At 37.9% G+C, this 17,167-nt stretch overlaps 1 protein-coding gene across 5 annotated transcripts in view; it reads right to left on the minus strand.

Annotated features, from left to right (window-relative positions):
• Window positions 1-17,167, minus strand: part of SORCS1 (sortilin related VPS10 domain containing receptor 1) — a 287,317-nt gene that overhangs the window by 161,808 nt on the left and 108,342 nt on the right. For all 5 annotated transcript variants that reach the window (XM_040564073.1, XM_040564076.1, XM_040564074.1 and 2 more), the window contains exon 3: window positions 1,953-2,052. In XM_040564073.1, coding sequence (XP_040420007.1) covers window positions 1,953-2,052 — 100 coding nt within the window. The remainder of the gene's footprint in view (window positions 1-1,952; window positions 2,053-17,167) is intronic.

A 17,167-nucleotide genomic window follows, 5' to 3' on the forward strand; every position in this document is an offset into this window, starting at 1 on the left:
TCTGTTGCCAGAATGGGCAGTTCCACCTTTCCAAGTGAAATCTTTTTCTTTTTGTCTATTTGTTTTTTGAGCTGGAAAGGTATTAATTTTCAGGCAGGTTAGTCTTTGATCCAGCTTACCAGATGGCTACACAAACAAGTGTGGCAGTGTGAGGGAGGGAGCGGGAAGATGCAGCCAGAGGTGGTGAAGGATTTTCAGAGCCAGCATGAACTTAAGTTGTCCTAATATGCCTGCAAAACCCTTAGTTTCTGCTTAGGTTTTTCTGCACCACAATAGTTAAGGGATCATACCGATTTTGCCCAGCTAAAACACTTATTACTTCTTTTGGAGAACAGCATTATTGCTCTCCAACAAACATCAGGCATGATTATATGTAAACTTGCCACACTACAGTTTATGTGCCAGGAGATTATCCTTTCAAACCTCATACCTGAAAGACATTTGAGTGATTTGATAATTTCGTTATTCAGCTTCTAATGAAAAGCTTTAGATCTCTGTCATGGGTCAGTTGTAACGAGACACTATCCACTAACTTGGGAACATTTAATCCAATTTTCATCCTAAGGCTTCACCTTGCAATCAGTAGGAGAAAAGCAGGCAACACTTGGATGTGATTTGTCTCATCCTACGGTCAATTTCTTAACAGGTCCAATGACTTACACCTAGAGGTGCCAGTTTCTTTTGAATAAAGAGTTAAACATGATCTACAAGAGAATAATGGTAGGCATTGTCCCCTCCATTAGGACAGGTCCTTCTGCTTTTCCTATTCTCTCTGAAAGAATAAGAAAATGTTTTAATGTAATGGAAACAACATCAATAGTAAGCTTAGCTGCCCAAATATACAGTGCCTCCTTCGCTAATGAGTCTTCACTAGCATTTTCTGCTGAAGCAATGCAGTTCTTACTGGAACAATTCAAACTATGCACTAGGACAGAAAGCAAAAAAAAAAAAAAAAAAATGACATTATGCAGGTTCATAACCCCTTTGGTAAAAGATAAAGCTGGAGTTTGGCCTTCTATACACTGAGTGTGCATAGTCCTATAGCTAAAAAGTTACAAGGATAATGATGTCACCACTACAATTTCTTTAATCATGCTTTGATTTTATATTTTTTATTTTTTTTCCCACTGGAGCAATATATGAGGAAATCTGAAATGAAATAACTAGTAATTTCAGGAAGGTTTAAGCTACTTTTTAATGTCCACACAAAAACACCAGTATTAATAATTGCTTATCACCAAATATGAGATAACCCACATAACAAGAACCTTTAAACAATATCACTTCTACTGGCATATCCACATATAAGACTACAAGTCTTCATCATCATTGCACTGTGCTTCACCCCTTCCTATTGCATACCTCCGAATTACAAAAAAAAAAAAAAAAAAAAAAGTCAAAAACGTACATCAGAGAAAGCATCGGTTTCCTTTTATGAATTCTTTATAATGAATTCATTATAAATTCTTAGTAAATTGTTACTCAGCAGGGTGCTTGCATGATTAAAACCTTCTGGGCTTTGGAATGCATTTTCTCTGCAGGACTTAGTCAAATCCCGTTCAGTTCACTATTGGGAGTACTTAAAAGAAATAATGTTACATACAACCTGGTCACTGTAGATGCACTTCTGTCATTTTAATGAGTCTCTGTCAATTCCAGAAAAAATCACCATCAGGCAGAAGATAAGCAAACAATTAGATACACAATACCTATTACATCTATCCATTTAATGGTCATCTTTTGCTAATGTATATTCCCTGAAGTACACAGGTAGATGGTATGGGTGGTCTAAACCAGCATATATTTTGGTAAAGTTACATATTTTTTTTCAAGGTCAGGGAGACAGAAAGAGAGTTTCTAGTCAGTAATAGTGGATATTGAAGAAACAGGAAGAGTTTACTAGGACAGACGTCGCAGCAAAATAAAAATGAGTCAACCACATTATCACCTACCTTACGTTTGTTTGTTGGACAAACATACAAGTAGCTCAAAATAGTCTTCAGGCCAACTTTATCATTCAGTTTCTCATATGTTGTCCCATAATCCGTTGACCTATAATTCAATAAGAGATTTCATAAGTATAAACACTTAATCACAAAACCACAAGTCACTTGGCGGCTTTTCAATGTAAGTTATGCTTTACATAGTAGAATGGCTCTCCAGAGCTTTTTGAACGATTCATGTAGTATATAATGATACTTAATTATATACACACAGCATCATGTGAGTGCTTACAATTTGCATTTAAATTAGATTAGGAAAAATTAAAACAGCATCTTCCCAAAGCATTTTAAAATAAACATGTACAATAAGAAATGATGAATTCTGCATATAGAAGATGATAATGATTGTCAGAAATACTAAATAGCAGACAGTAAGAGACTAGAGTTATCAGCTCAATGTATACTTCAAGCTTAGACTAAATTTTGCTAAGATAAGAGTCTTTTCTCAGCACATTCTAATGTAGCCGCTTCAGTTGATTGTTCAGTTAAATTAGAGTTCAGTTTTCTATGAAAAGCAGTGATGTGCTTTTGAAAAAACTAACCATACAAGCATTGCAGCTACAATTTATGTGGTTTTGTTCACACAGACCAACAGGAAGTATGGACACATTTTATTCTTGCTTTAAGAACAATATTTTCCCCCCATCCAGCAGGGAAAATAATATATTTGTTATGAGAGTTGCCCATAGAGACTACACGTCTTGGGGAGGAACAAAAAAAACACAAACAAACAAGACTGTACAAAGTTCCCATACTATCTGCTCTGAACGCTTGACTGGAACCAAGATCAACTATCAGCAGAGTTTTTGTTCATTATGCAGCTCATGCTTGCTTGAATGGTGTCCTAATATCCGAGGAACTTAGAGAATCAGCCCAAGCGTAGTGCAGTTAGCCAAATTCACAAAGGTATTTAAAAAATACTTAATGCCTACCAAAGTACATTATCTTTTTATTTATTTATTTGTTTTTAAGGCAGTGGCACAGGAATTAGATTTTTGGATTGGATCCCACATCTACAGCTGACTAAATTCATGCCATAGCTTCTGGGATTTCAGATTTTGTAATCAGTACATGAATAACACATGAAGGCATAAGCTTGGACTTTCATCCGCTAAAACAAATTGCAACAAAATGTGAATTTACATTAAAGCTGAGTCTTTGTATTTAGGAACTTTATCAAAGTATTTGCACGTGTCTTGTCTTTGTTCTGTAACAATTGGCCTGTGGTCTACAAAAGCGTTTTTTTCCTTCCCCTGCCTCTTATAAACGTATGCTCCCATATAGGTGCATGACCTTTGTTGGTTAGAAGATTAATGCCAAGTTCTCATAAAGGGAAAGATCAATCAGAAGATAAGGTCATCCCTCTCAGGAGCACAGCTAAACTAACCCAGCTATTTCCTTGGTGGTGGGAGGAGGAGGACACTGCTACAGTTACTTCTATTACTGAATGTTTCAGAGACCTTCCTGTGTTAAGGGGAAGGAAGAGTGACCACAGCCTTGCCAAGGACTGCTGGTTCACTGTGGTAAGCCTCTCCATTTCACTGCCCTGCCTACTCAGAAATCATTATTTCTGCATCAGAAACAAGGCATGTTCTTGTGAATTTTAAGCTGATAAAGATTCATTTAAAAAAAAAAAAAAAAAAGACTAAATCTGACCTGCTGAGTTAGGAAAAAAATGTATAAATGAAGGAATGCACCTCTTTAAACCAGTGACAGTGATTTCAAAATGGGACCCTTCAAAGAGGGGTAAGAATGAAGAAAACCTGACCCATAAAATTTGGAAATTGTTAAAGAACACCACAATACAGCCAAACAGATGTTGAAGGCCTATTGCAAATGATAATCTTAGTCAGAAGTGCCAGCCCTTTCTTACTTCAAATCTCTAGGCAATTATTTTGCATTCACAGCTTTATTTACAGGTAATGCCATCTACAGATGGAAGTGTACACTTCTGTCAACATCTATAAAAGCAACTGAAAGGTTGGAAAACTTGGAAAACCATTTTTATTTTGTTGTTGTTGTTGTTTTGGCAGATGGACAAATATGCAAGTGATAAAAGGAGCTACTGTTAGATCTTGCTCACATCATCCTGTTCTAAATTAGTAATAGCCAGTCCTCCTACCTGTCCAGCTACAATCTGTTTTCTCTTACACCACTTTATATTTACCCTTAGATTTAATTGACAGATAAATATCATACAACAGCAGATGGGCACCCAAAAGTGCTTTAACACAAAGAGGGGCAGTAGATGCACACACAGAACAGTGGAACAAAAGAATCATATAAAATGAAACACCACATACACCTGAAGCCTCTGTTGGGATGCGACCCAGGGATATCACCGAACTGCCGTTATCTTACTCCTACTATACGTATGTATACAACAGAGCAGACATCAATTAGAAGCCTGAATAACAAACTCTTCATTTGTTGTATTAAATAGTTATATAAAGCAGCATGGACTCCTATCCTATGAAAACTTATCAGCCATTTGGTGATCCAGGAAACTAGCCTAACCTGAAAGTGTTGCAAAAGACAGATGCACCTCAGCAGGGCCTGAGAAGTAATGTCAGCATAGGATCAACAAATTAAATCCCTGTTATCTGAAGGGGAATGGATATATATCACTCCCACTCTTTGTGGGGTAGAGCTGCTTCTCTGAAGCTCTGCAGAGAGAACTCTGTTTTAGTCTGTGTAAAATAAACAGAGCAAGCAGATCTGGCTAAATCATCTGAAAAGGACTAAACCCAGGACCTGTAGACCTGAAAAACACACAGCAAAGAAATGACATACCTTCTGAACCATCTGCTGAAAAGACATAGCCAATGAAATAACTACCTATAACTGAGCGAACAGCAAGTCATTTTCTTAGGTCTTGTGTAGACATGCATGCTGCAATGTTTTTTTCCATATATTTATTTACTTATTTGCTGGGGGGAGAGACATTGCAGAATAGGTTTCATGAAATAATTTAAATCCCCGTGTAAAATGTTTCATTTCAGAATGTGGGTACAGTTATAGGCTAAGTCAAAGTAAGTCCAGCTGAGTTTGAAACACGAAAGTCTGCAGAGAGATATGAGATCTGTGCCAAACTAATTAAATGAGAAAAAAGCCAGATGTGTTAGGACATTGTGGATGTTACTGAAATGCAAATGAGTTAGACTAAAAGAATAATTTTCAGAAACAGAGTATTTAGACTCCATTCTGATAATTTCACACCTGTCCCACCATTTTAGTTGTAATTGGTTCCACTAAATCAATCCCAAATTTTACCGGTAGCTGTTTAGAATCAGACTTCCTACTTAGTTGATGATTCAGAATGATTCCTGCAAACACCCAATGAGATAAACATTTTAATTGTTACTAGTTTATTTGACAGTATAAAAAAAAAAAAATGCCAAAACTGTTGGACTGAAACTATGACTTCGTACATAATAAATTAAAACAAACCTCAACTAAAAACATGTAGAATAATTTATTTTTTGCAGACTGTTTGCAAGAAATTTGACATTTAAATAACTTCATTATTATTCATTGATGGGGCTTTTCCCTCTCCTTCTGTCAGGGTAAATGACATTTCTATTATAGTATTATAATAAACTCCCACACATTTTAAATAAAGTCACTGAATTACATTAGTCCACCTACTGTCATGAATATATCTCAATTCTTTCCTACCAATATTTCACAACTATAATAGGCAACCTGAATCACCCAGTTACACGAACCCTATGGAAATTATCTTCTTTCTCAAGAAGCACAGACAAATTCAGAGGACTGTCAGTTTGAATATATACATTAAACAAACTCCCTAGCAAGTCATTGTTTACTCTCCTTTGTTACAAATTTAAGGTTGTCTGTACTTATTTAATGTAAGCTGCTGAAGACTTGAAAAATCAACCATTTGATTGGTTGGTCAAGGTTTCTTTTTGTGAAATATCTTTCTGGAATACTCATTTAAAATATATATATATACACACACACACCAAATTTAAGCTCTGTAACATCCTGTCTCCTGTCTGTGGAGGTGTGCAACTCCTTTTATGGGGTACGACTTTCACCCCATAAAAGACACATTAACAGATTAAGTCCCTTGTTATAACACTTCATTAAGAAGCATTTTATTTCCCTTTTTGCCACCAGCCATGCCTGCTTTTTGTATACTAACAAGACTTTTTTTCCCCCCCTTTTTCCCCCCACCTATCATCAGAAGATTGTCTTATGTATGATGTCCTCACCCTCCTCCTCCCTGCAAAATTAATTTGCTGCTCTAACTGTTCTCAGAATGGCAGCCAGCCCTAGAAGGCAGGGATAGATGCATCTGTAATGTGGTTAGGGAGCAGCAGAACAGGGCAACCTGTCACGACCCGAAAGAGTGTGAAGAGGTGGGCTCTAGTCTGTTTTTCCTTCTGCACATGAATTCAATCCTGGCAAAAGCCAGATATTTTAAGTAAGAAACAGCAATGATTATAAGATTATCTGTTCCAACTTCTCACATAACTACATTTGCCACCTGGTTTGCCTCCAAAGGGACTGGCCAGTTGATCACAAGATTTACCAGTTGCTGTCAAATTGCTCTCTACTTCAGCAGATTTTTGGATAGAAGGATTTTAGATTGCAGAAGGCAGAACTGTGGTGTCACAGGCTGCTCTTACAAAAGGCTTTCACTAAAGAAGTTTTTGAATAAAGGAATAGTTACCATTTAAAATGATCTTGCATCTCTTAACATGAAAAACAGTGGAGCTAGCAATTCAAGAGCATATTTGTGTTCCTGCATATGGTGTCTCAAGCCTAAATTCTACAGTATTGTTGTAGACTTTTGCATTCTTGCTTTCTGGGGATTTTTGCAGACTGAGGTGCTATTCCCTCATCACTTAAATTGAAACTCTTTCCTTTATGGTTTTATAGCCAAGTACTAAAGTTTCTCATTGATTTTTGTCATGCCACCGTGTTTCACAAAAGCTAATAATGTCAAAGTCTTCTTCAACAGATAACCATTTAAGTTCATATGTTCCACCTATTAAGCCTTTCACAAGCCATTGATAGATGCCACTTTCGGCTTGGTGCCTATTTTGATTTAACTCCTTCATGGGTAACCCCAGTATTTTTTCCAGAAACTAACGATCTGATCTCAGCTTCTCACTCAGAACAGCTGATTTTTCTCTCCTGTTCTTTATTTTCATTGAAAATTACTCATTTTTAAAAAGAACGACCTCACCTCACCTGAATATTTCTCACCACTGTCTGACATTCTAACCCATTGTATAAATACTTCTCCAAGGCCTCATCCATTTCCAACCAGAACTGTGTGGCTCTCTCAGGGACAGGTGTTCTGAGGGAAGTTATGTCTCAACTTTGAAAAGCAACTGCAAGATGTAAATGCAGTGAAATCTGTGTCCTTGGACCTTCCTCGGGCACTCTTTCTGTGCAAAGAGGCGGCCCTTGCCCTCATTTCTACACGTTTCTCTCCTGATGTTACACTCTGAATGACAGCTGGTCCCCTTCAGCACACAGACTATCAAGTTAGAGTGTTTAGGAATTTTTCCTGTGGACTTTTTAAGGAAGAACACAGGATTTTTATATAAAATACCTTCATCTTACTGACCAGCCAGGGCCTTTCTAAACAGAAAGCATTCTTGTCCCTGCCTTGGTGCCTCTGGTAAAGGCCTTTCCGCAGCTTGGACCCAGCCCTACCATGCTTTCCTGGCCTCCTCTTCCTTGTTTGATTAAAGAATCTTAGCAGAACTTTAGCTATAGCTAAAGCCATGTATTTTAAGCAGGGATTAACCTAAATTGGAGCTTGTTCAAAGAGGTGTCTGGGTGTTTTTTTTGTTTGTTTTTCCACCATTCATAAGGGTTTGGTTCAAAATGGTGGTGTTATCATGTGACCTGACAGCAGTGACAAGGCAAAGAGTTAACATTTCTTTAATTTCATGACTGTAATGGCAGTACTCATGTCACAGCACTAAAAACACTTCAAATTTACCCTGACAGGTGGAAATTACAAATTACCTTTTAAAGACATCTCCAGGGTAAAGAAAAAGAAGGGATTTCATAACTCAAGGGACCCACATGCCTCACTTCCTAAGAGAACACATCTCCAATGACTTTTTCCTCATGAGGCCCTCAGCAGGCTGGCAACTATTGCTTCTCATTTTCTAGGTGAGGGAAACATGAGATAACTAATTTTTACATTCCAAGAAAGCCTGTGACAGACCCAAATGCATATCCCCTTAGGCTCCACTGACTTCCCACTCTATCCTGACAGCATAAATTTTCTGAGGTTTTGTGTAAATAAGGATTGAAAAGAGCCTTAACATAAATGTCAAAAGGAAGAAATGCAAAATTAAATATAGTTTAAATATACATTTTAAAAGAGATTTAAGCCTCCATTTTGAAAGTGTCTTGCTTCCAGTTTGAGTTCTAACTGTAGGTTTTACTAGAAATGAAGTTAATAGATTTTTATATGAATTTATGGAAATGTGTAATATTTTCCCTTATATAAAGAATTTGCTCATCATAAAATAAAGTTTCCCACCTATGGAAGCTGTCTAAAAGACTCAGGGGGAGGGCAAGGGCCTGAAAACAATAGGAAACCGTGAATTTGATATTTCTTTGCATAATCAGTTAAATTAATTCAATTTCCTTCTTTTTAATCAGCTTTTATTTGGAGTAATCTAAATGAACAGAAATATACACTCTCAAATTTCTTGCAATTTTTGACTTAATATAGTTCAGCTGATTAATGATATAAATAATTTAAAGATGTGACAAGCAGGAGAAGCAGCTCATTTTAACATCCAATCCAGAGTTTACATATTGAATTAGATAGTTATTCAAAACCTTAAGCAACCAAGAAAGAAAGGAAAGGGGGGGGGGGGGGGGGGGGGGGGAGGACCAGGAGGTGTTATCTGTAAGTGACCCAGATAAGTTGATTATTTTTCTTCAAACAAAAAAACAACTTATCTGCTTTTTTTTATTTTTATTTTTTTATAGTGGTTGAAGAAAAAATAAATTTGGTTAACTTGCTTTCGCTGATATTTCAGTTGGGAGTTAGTAACTGAAGAATATTTCTTTCCCTCTCTCCAAGGTAGGTGTTCTTCAGGACTATATGATATTTGAAGTAGGGACAATCCATTCCCTTGCATACGTTTAATAAAGGGCATGCCAGAATCCATATCTACGTGGCTAAATCTTCATGTGCTGAAGCAGGCTGTAAGTATAGGATGCAGTTTCACAGCCATCCATACTTACTATCACCTGGGACTGAGCTGAACTCACGGATAGGTTTCAGGGCAACACGACCATTATGGCTTCAACAAGCTGCACTTTTCACCGTGCAATATATCTTCCTTACCTTTCACAAGGACAAAGAGAAAGAAAATCCTTTGCAACTTGGGAAGTTTTAGGAAAACAATCCTAAATAATATTTCTTCAGATCCTCACATCTTACTGAATAGCCATGCAAAAGCATAACTAGTATCATATTTCCATGTTTAACAATCTAAAGGCATCTTGTGCTTGCAAGCTGACATTAAGACTTTATTTTTTTTAACAAGTTTTTGATGCCACCACTGAATTAAACAGAAGTAACATTCCACTGTATTGTGGAGATAGGCTTCTTTTCCTTCAGGTTCCAGAGAAATTGTAGTATAAAGGTTGGATACCCAAAGAGCAAGACTGGATACTACAGTAGAAAAAATATATCAAATTTGGATTAGATAGGCATGGCGCACATTTTTTCCCCTTTAAATGTTTTCTAAGTTTAGATGTCTGTCCTGTGTTGCTTGACCAATAACCCCCTTTCACTGTGCAATGATTTCTCCTACCAGCAGGTTAAAAACAGAACTGATATTTGGGAGCTATTATGTAATTAATATAATATACAAGAAACTGAGATATTGATTACCCTTGTGTATCTGACTGTATACACACTCCAAGCATTTCTTCCTTCCCTGTCAAAGTCTATAGCACTGTTTTTAAAAAATTCTTTTGCCACCAGAACATTATTTTCAAAGGAAGGAGAAGACCTTGAGGAAGGGAATGAGAGTTTACTGGCAACAGACTTGTTCCTCACTACCTTAGAGAAAACTGAAGGAAGCTGTAAGTCTGCAGGTGGAAGAGAACCAGTCTAGAAGATCTCCTCACCTGCCTTGTTCGTAAAAACAGAGAGGCTAGGATGAAAATTTCCACCCTTTTTGCATCAGAGCATTCTCTTCCAGGTACAACTGCACTTCAAAATGAAGTTATTCCCTTGGTCCCAGCCTGACTTAAAGGTTATGGTCATCATCAGAAAATCTCATCTTAGCTATGGAAGACACTACAGTTGTCCTTCCTTGATTTTAATTTGAAAGATACCATTTAAATTAAAAGAATTCAGAGAGACTAATGATTCTCTTTGTCATATGTTTACAATGGGCACACTGACATTTCTGCACTTGTAGTGCTAAGTTCTTATTTACACAGTAGTTCTTTGAGTGTTGTATCTTTCCATTTCCACCCGTCTGGTGTAAATCACACAAATAGCTACAACTGTAGCCCAGTAATCATCACACTATTAACTTTCTAATTGATGGTAATGGCCAGAATAAATTTCAGGCACCCCAAGGAGTGGTTAATGGATTTTGTAGCTTGAGGGGAGAGCAACAGGAAGCTTTTCCATTAATTAGAGAGATGAGACAGCCATACATGTCCCACACTCCCCGTCCCATCATAACACTGAGGTCATAGCAGCTTTGTTGGAAATGTGGGTGTTGCCAGGAGAAAAAAAATAAAAATAAAACTAACCTCAAAGCAAGCTGATATCAGTTACAAGATTGGGCATACTAGCTCAGTATGTTAGTATCCATAGTCAAGTTATACATCCAGAAAATTTCTTTAGCCCTTCCCCAATTAAGAGCAAGAAGTTGTTTTATTGTGTAATAAAAATGTTGCAAGTCTTCTCTGTCTCTTAGTACATACCCTGAAGAAGAGGCTTTCTAGCTAGCACCCTCCAAACATTTGCAACAATATTCAATTTTCATTCTGTCTTACCAGTGCAAATCAACAGCAGAAGATTAAAAGGTCCAGAGAGTCCAAAACATTTTCAAACTCATTGTCCAGATCCCTCCAGTTATAATGGAGTAACTCCATTGGTTCCTAAGCACCAGTAACATTTTAAAACCAACTAAAAGTTTGCCTTGTATTAATATATATAAGATCTAGTTGGAAGATGGAATTCCCATCCCTTTGGGATGGGAAACCCTCCCTTGTCCCCCCACCATATTTTATTTTTTTTTGCCCTGTTTTAAACCATAATGACTCCAAAAATCTGGATTGCGTAAAAATATATTGGAAAAGGATTACGTGAAAAAAGACATCTGAGTGTTTCATCCCACTAGTACCAGAGTTATCATTATTCATCCAATTGAATATTTTATAATACATTCTGTCTGTAACCCCAAAGGAAAAAAAAAAAAGCTCAAATGAAACAAAAAGGAGAAAATAAAAATGAAATGCTGTTTCAAATCATTCCAACATTTTCTGTCAAGATTTCATTTTTAAAATATTGTGAAAGATTTTATCTGACTAATGCTGCATTTCTCAGCAGAAAACTGTTCCAGTGAAAAGGTTTCAATTAGTTCTGAGTCCTAGTAGTGAACAGGCAGAGCCATTAGCTAGACTGTTTCCCTAGTCAGCCATATCACCTAAGAAAGAATTTGTTGCTGCATTTAAAAGCTGTAGAAATCTGAGCCTCAAATTCTTTGTAATATCCATACATGAGACAGGATGAGGAATATTGTACCCCAAAATTACTAATTATTGCTTTAAAGCATGCAAATACAACGAGTGTGACCTTTTTTCTTTCTTAAAACTACCTGAATGATGCAGCCATACCATTTCTTTCAGTTTCAAACATACATCATCCAGAGCCACACTGCCGTTTGTTGTTTTTTTTCCCCTCTTGGTTGGTAGGAGCATATTTATCACTATGTATCTCAAGGATCAGTGGGGTTATAAAGCTTGCTATTTATAACTACTCTCAGGGTATCGAGCAAGTGCCAGTAATTTGTTCTTTTGACATCTAACCTTAGGTCAACTCCAGTAGCAGAAGATGGATTTTTTACAGGAAATGAAATGAAAGTACACAGCAGAAGATTAATACAATTTCCTAAGCCTGAGGAGAATGCATGCTCCCAATCACTCTGCAGGGGGAAAAAAAATGGTCAGCAGCATGTTCTATGTATTAAGAATAGAGCAAGATGTGGTCAAGGTAAGGTGTTCAAACAGTCTATTAGAGGATTGATACACTGGCATTTGTGCATAGAGGAATTGCAGGCTGATAGTCTAGAAATGAGCTTAGCTCTTCTGGTTCTTTGATTTTGAAAGTCATCTTTAAGTCAGAGTCAGCTACAGATAAAATAGTGTCTTGCTAGTACACTAATGGTAAATGATAAAATAAAGTTGAAGCTGAGCCATAAATTCCATACCAGAAAAATTCTGCACAAGATCAAGTTACCATTTTGCTCTGCATTGCAAAAATGTCTTGTATATGTTTCTGAGAAAGGTTTTGAGAATATAAAGACTGTAGATTGAAATGTTTTGAAAAGATTCCTTGATATTAAAATTCTTACTGATGGGTAATATTCTTCCATTACTCACAACTGCCTTTAGGCAAAATATGAAATTGGACCAGAAGATTATTTCCCCGTGCCATCTGTTTTTAATTTACTTAGAATTAAAGTAAGAAAGGTCTTTCCAAAGCTTTGGGTGCCCAAAGACATTAATTATACAATCCAGTCATTAAAATAATGTTTCCATCAGGAGCTCAGCCAAACACCTGAGAAATCCTTCTACCTTCTAAACGTAATAGAACGACCATCCTCTGCCACCACCACTTCCCTTAAAACAGATGCATCTTCCAAAGTCCTTGGAAAGTCAGCAAATTTCAGCTTTGCTAGCCCACCTATAACAGTGTATTCTTCTGTCACTGAAAGCCAGTTTTATTTAATTAGCAAGCAAATAGTAATTGCAGTACAAAGATAATTGACAGCAACTTCTCTCATCTGACCTTAAACAACTTCTGCCAGATACCCTCTCTTGAATTGTGAAGTGTCATTTTTACATTCTTAGTGACATTCAATGAAACATCCAGTAGTCCCATCTCCATCGGTTAAATTGGAATTTACTTAAAATAGTTAAATATATAAATTTCCTACAGCAATGGGTCTAAAAACAGTACACTAATTATGATTACCATGTCTGCACCAAGCACCAACTTCCCCCTCGCCTAGCATCGTCCACAGCCAGCCCCCTAACCAATTTTAGATTTTTTCCCTTCATGGTACACCATCTGTCCCCTCAAAGAAATCTACTCCCCCCAGATCTCTCACACAACCACAAAAACCATGGAAACACCTAAATTTGCCTGCAGTGCCACACATGCTACCTCCAACAAAGTCCATCACTTCCAGGCATGCTGCTCTCTGCTAACACAACCGTGTGATGACTAGTGCAGTAGACTCAATCAGGCTGCATATGTTCATACTGATATATGTCCTACTGGGCAGGTGGTGGTATATGTTATATGCGCCCACTCATATTTCTGTTGTAGGAAGTAGAGGTGGCATCAGTGGAAAAGAAAATGATCTTTCATATGTTTGATAGACAAGATATTAGTGTTTACTTCCAGGCTGTGAGCAATGAATCCTTGTTTGGGCTAGGGGCTAAACAGAACTTCTCACTGTGCCTATGAAGTATTATCCAGTGTCACATGGATGTACTCTATGTTCCAAAACAGCTTGCTAAAACCATGCTAATTTCACCTGTGTGGAAGCCAAATCTTGTAGAACAAGAATTATTAATTACAAAAGGTTCCAATTTGTGCTCTGATTACAAAGGTCGCAGAGCTACATGAAGATAACACCCTCAAAAAGAACCTTCACAAGTCCCTGGGTAATTGCCTAGGAGATGCTTGCCAAGTCCTTTCCTTCTGCTTGATGGAAAGTCACTGATAAATGCCCATAAAGTGGAAGGTCTTCAATTTAGTTTTGATTTATTAGGACTCACTTAGGATACATACTTTGGGTAACACCTGTCACAACAGCCAAGCACTGCAACTGTCGCATTGGATGGTGTGGAAGGGAAAGAGGCAAGAATGTGCAAGTTTTAAATGTGAAGTTTTTCTGAGGAGCAGACATTCTTGTATCACAGGTATCCCCAGAAACCCACTTTCAGCACTGTCTACACAAACACACAGGCCTCCATCTATCACACAGGCTGCCAGAAATCAGGTAATTTGTTGCTTAAAGGTCCAGCAGCCAGTGAAATAAGACCAGATAATGGTGACCAATTCTTCCAGGTCTCCACAGATCAAAACCCTGCCAAAAATGCAATGAATCCCCCTTCTTCACATAGTAACACCATAAATACAGAGAAGATGGTACTTTTTCGGTGCTTCAGAACAAAGTTTCCTGTTCAGCCCACCTATTCTTTGGGTGAATAAGGCACCTTAACTTTCACATCATTTCTCCCGCCCCCCCCCCCCCCCCATCTCTATCCTCTTCCTCCTGTTTTAAAATTTATGGTTACCATTTAGTCTGATTTCAATTTCCATTAATATGTGCAACTGATGTACATTTAAGTGAATTTAATCATGTTGTAGTGACAGGTTTAGCTTAAAGCAGGTCTTCACTTAGAACTATCAAGTAAATTTCTCTTGAAAAGGTCAGTTTAACATTTAACAGGAGGGCCCATTTCAGACAAATTAGAATTTGCTCCACTTGTTTCAAGTGCAAACACTTTATGCCAGCTTCAGTGGAGGCAAGTCAATCAAAAGAGAAAAGTGTCAGGCACCCAAGGGAGAAGGTTTGTTTATGCCCCCCAAACATAGCCAGCCCAAAGGCTGCTCAGCAGTGTGGACAAAACTGAACCTTGTCTGAACAACCTTGTGCACTACTGACAGGGGTTATTATGCATCCCCCACAAAGAATTACTATTGCTCCTGTGTCTCTGACAGAGGCAGTTCAGATTTCCACAAGAGATGCAAGGTAAGCTGAAGCAATACATGTAATCCATCGCAGTGGCATCCTAACCAGTGGCCCAACTCCCTTATACCTAGGCAAAGACAAGTGTCCTGCTGCAGTTACCCAGACAGCTCTTCCACTTTTTTTTTTTTTTTAATTTTATTCACAAGGCTTCACTGTGGCACTACTACAAATCCTGAGTGGACTGCAAGTAGTAAGTACTGTCTCCCTGCTCCAGGTGAGACAGAAAACCAGTACCCAGATCATTTGTTTAGCTTTCCCCAGGGCACCTCTCCAAAGCTCTGATAAAAATACTACAAGGATGCAGGGAAATGTTTTAGCATTAGCAGAGCCAGCCTCAGCAGTGCAATGCCTCAGTTTCATATAGCTTGTGTCAGAGGAACACCTCATAAGGTCACAGGTTCCCAGGTTTATGCCACAACAATGCATAAAAGCGTAGGATCAAAGTAGATAAATTTCCCAGCTCTGATCTTACTTTACTGCTGAGAGTTCAAATTGACAATAGCACAGGCAATTAGCGCACACCCACCTCCTCTGCATTGAATTTGCCAATACATTTATTCAATGGCTCCTAATTGCTGTAGCACAGAAACAAACAAACAAAAAAAAAAAAAAAAAGGAAACAATCACCTCCTTTCTTCTTTGAGACTTTTATACTGTTATGGGTTTCTGACATATCCCCATTAATTGTCACTTTTCAGACCAAAGATTCCTGCTTATCTCAATCCTTCCTTCTACATAAATCTTTCCACACCTTGGCCCATCTTTATTGGTCTTCTTTGAACCTTCTTCAGTTTTAACACTTTGTTTTTGAAATAAGATTGATCGAAACTGGACACAAATCAGTGTTCATGTTACTATTGAATGGTGTTGCAGGATGTGTAACGCCCTAGAATTACAGACCTGTTTAGAGAATCAAGATCCTAGTTCTTAAGTGTTTCAGTATTTACAAGAGCTTCAAAATTAACGTACTGTCACCGTAAAAGTGGTACATTGCCACTTAATTGATGTGAATCACACATTTGAGCTTTGAAATTGCCCAGACTCAGAAGATGCCTACTACCATGGATTCAGGATATTTTTTTAATGCTAAAAACCCATGTATTCACACCTGCTAGGAGGCAGCAACACTTATCCTCCTGGGAGGCAGAAAAATATTCTGTGGGAACACAAAGCAAAGTCAAGCCAAAAAAGGGAGAAAAGCAACCCCTTTACTGTTCCCCTTCTGAAACTAGCAGCTGGGAACTCCTGGCATCATTACAAATAAAAACCAAGACATAAGCAGTAACATTTGGATCTTTGAACCAGAACCTCTAGGGAACACATGGTAACACAAGATCTTGCAGCATCTCCATGTCATTGATGGAGATGTTGACAGTCACCAAGATTCAGATCATCTGTTACTTCCCTATCCATAAAAGAATGTGTCCTAGTAAACCTTTTCCATGGAAAAATAAAGTTTTCACTAATGATGTTTTACATCGGAATAGTTTCTGGAGAAAGCTTTCTACGTGGACATATCCAAACTTCCTAGCTAGTTGGCTGGCTGAACTACATCTATTTGGTGACAAGTTTCACAGTCTGAACCTTTATGCATTTATGAGTAAATACAGTTTCAAAAATGTAAAATTCATCGCCAAGCATGAATTCTGTTTCTCCAGCCAGCTGAGTGGCTCCATCATGGTGCAAGTTTCAACTATCAAGTTCTCCAGGAGTCCTGGAGAGGCCTCAAAGAACATCTTTGACACCTGCATTGTCATTGCCTGAACAATCTTGATTATTTTACAGGCTTGTGCTTTTGCCTAAAAGGAGTAGTTAGGGGGAAAATGTCATTAAAAGTTCAGGGATAAAACTGAAATTCAGCCATCTGCAGGTTCACTTGGAAAAGTTCCAGACATGTTTTCACCTTAGAAAATGCCAACCTGCCAAAGCAAAACTTTTCAGGAAGAAATTCCTGAATGGAGTTTCCTGGCAGCTTATCAGAAGGAGCAGATTAGTTAGTTCTGTGAAGATAACCACCTGAGATGTAAGAGGCCCAGGTTCTGGTGGAAGGAAAGGGCAGCCTATAGCAAAATAGTCAGCTGAAGTACTGATGTTTCCGTGGCTGTCTGAGCATTAAGAACAACAGCTGGGGCTGCT

The sequence above is a fragment of the Cygnus olor genome, chromosome 7 (assembly GCF_009769625.2).
Source record: "Cygnus olor isolate bCygOlo1 chromosome 7, bCygOlo1.pri.v2, whole genome shotgun sequence".
Taxonomy (NCBI): Eukaryota; Metazoa; Chordata; class Aves; order Anseriformes; family Anatidae; genus Cygnus; species Cygnus olor.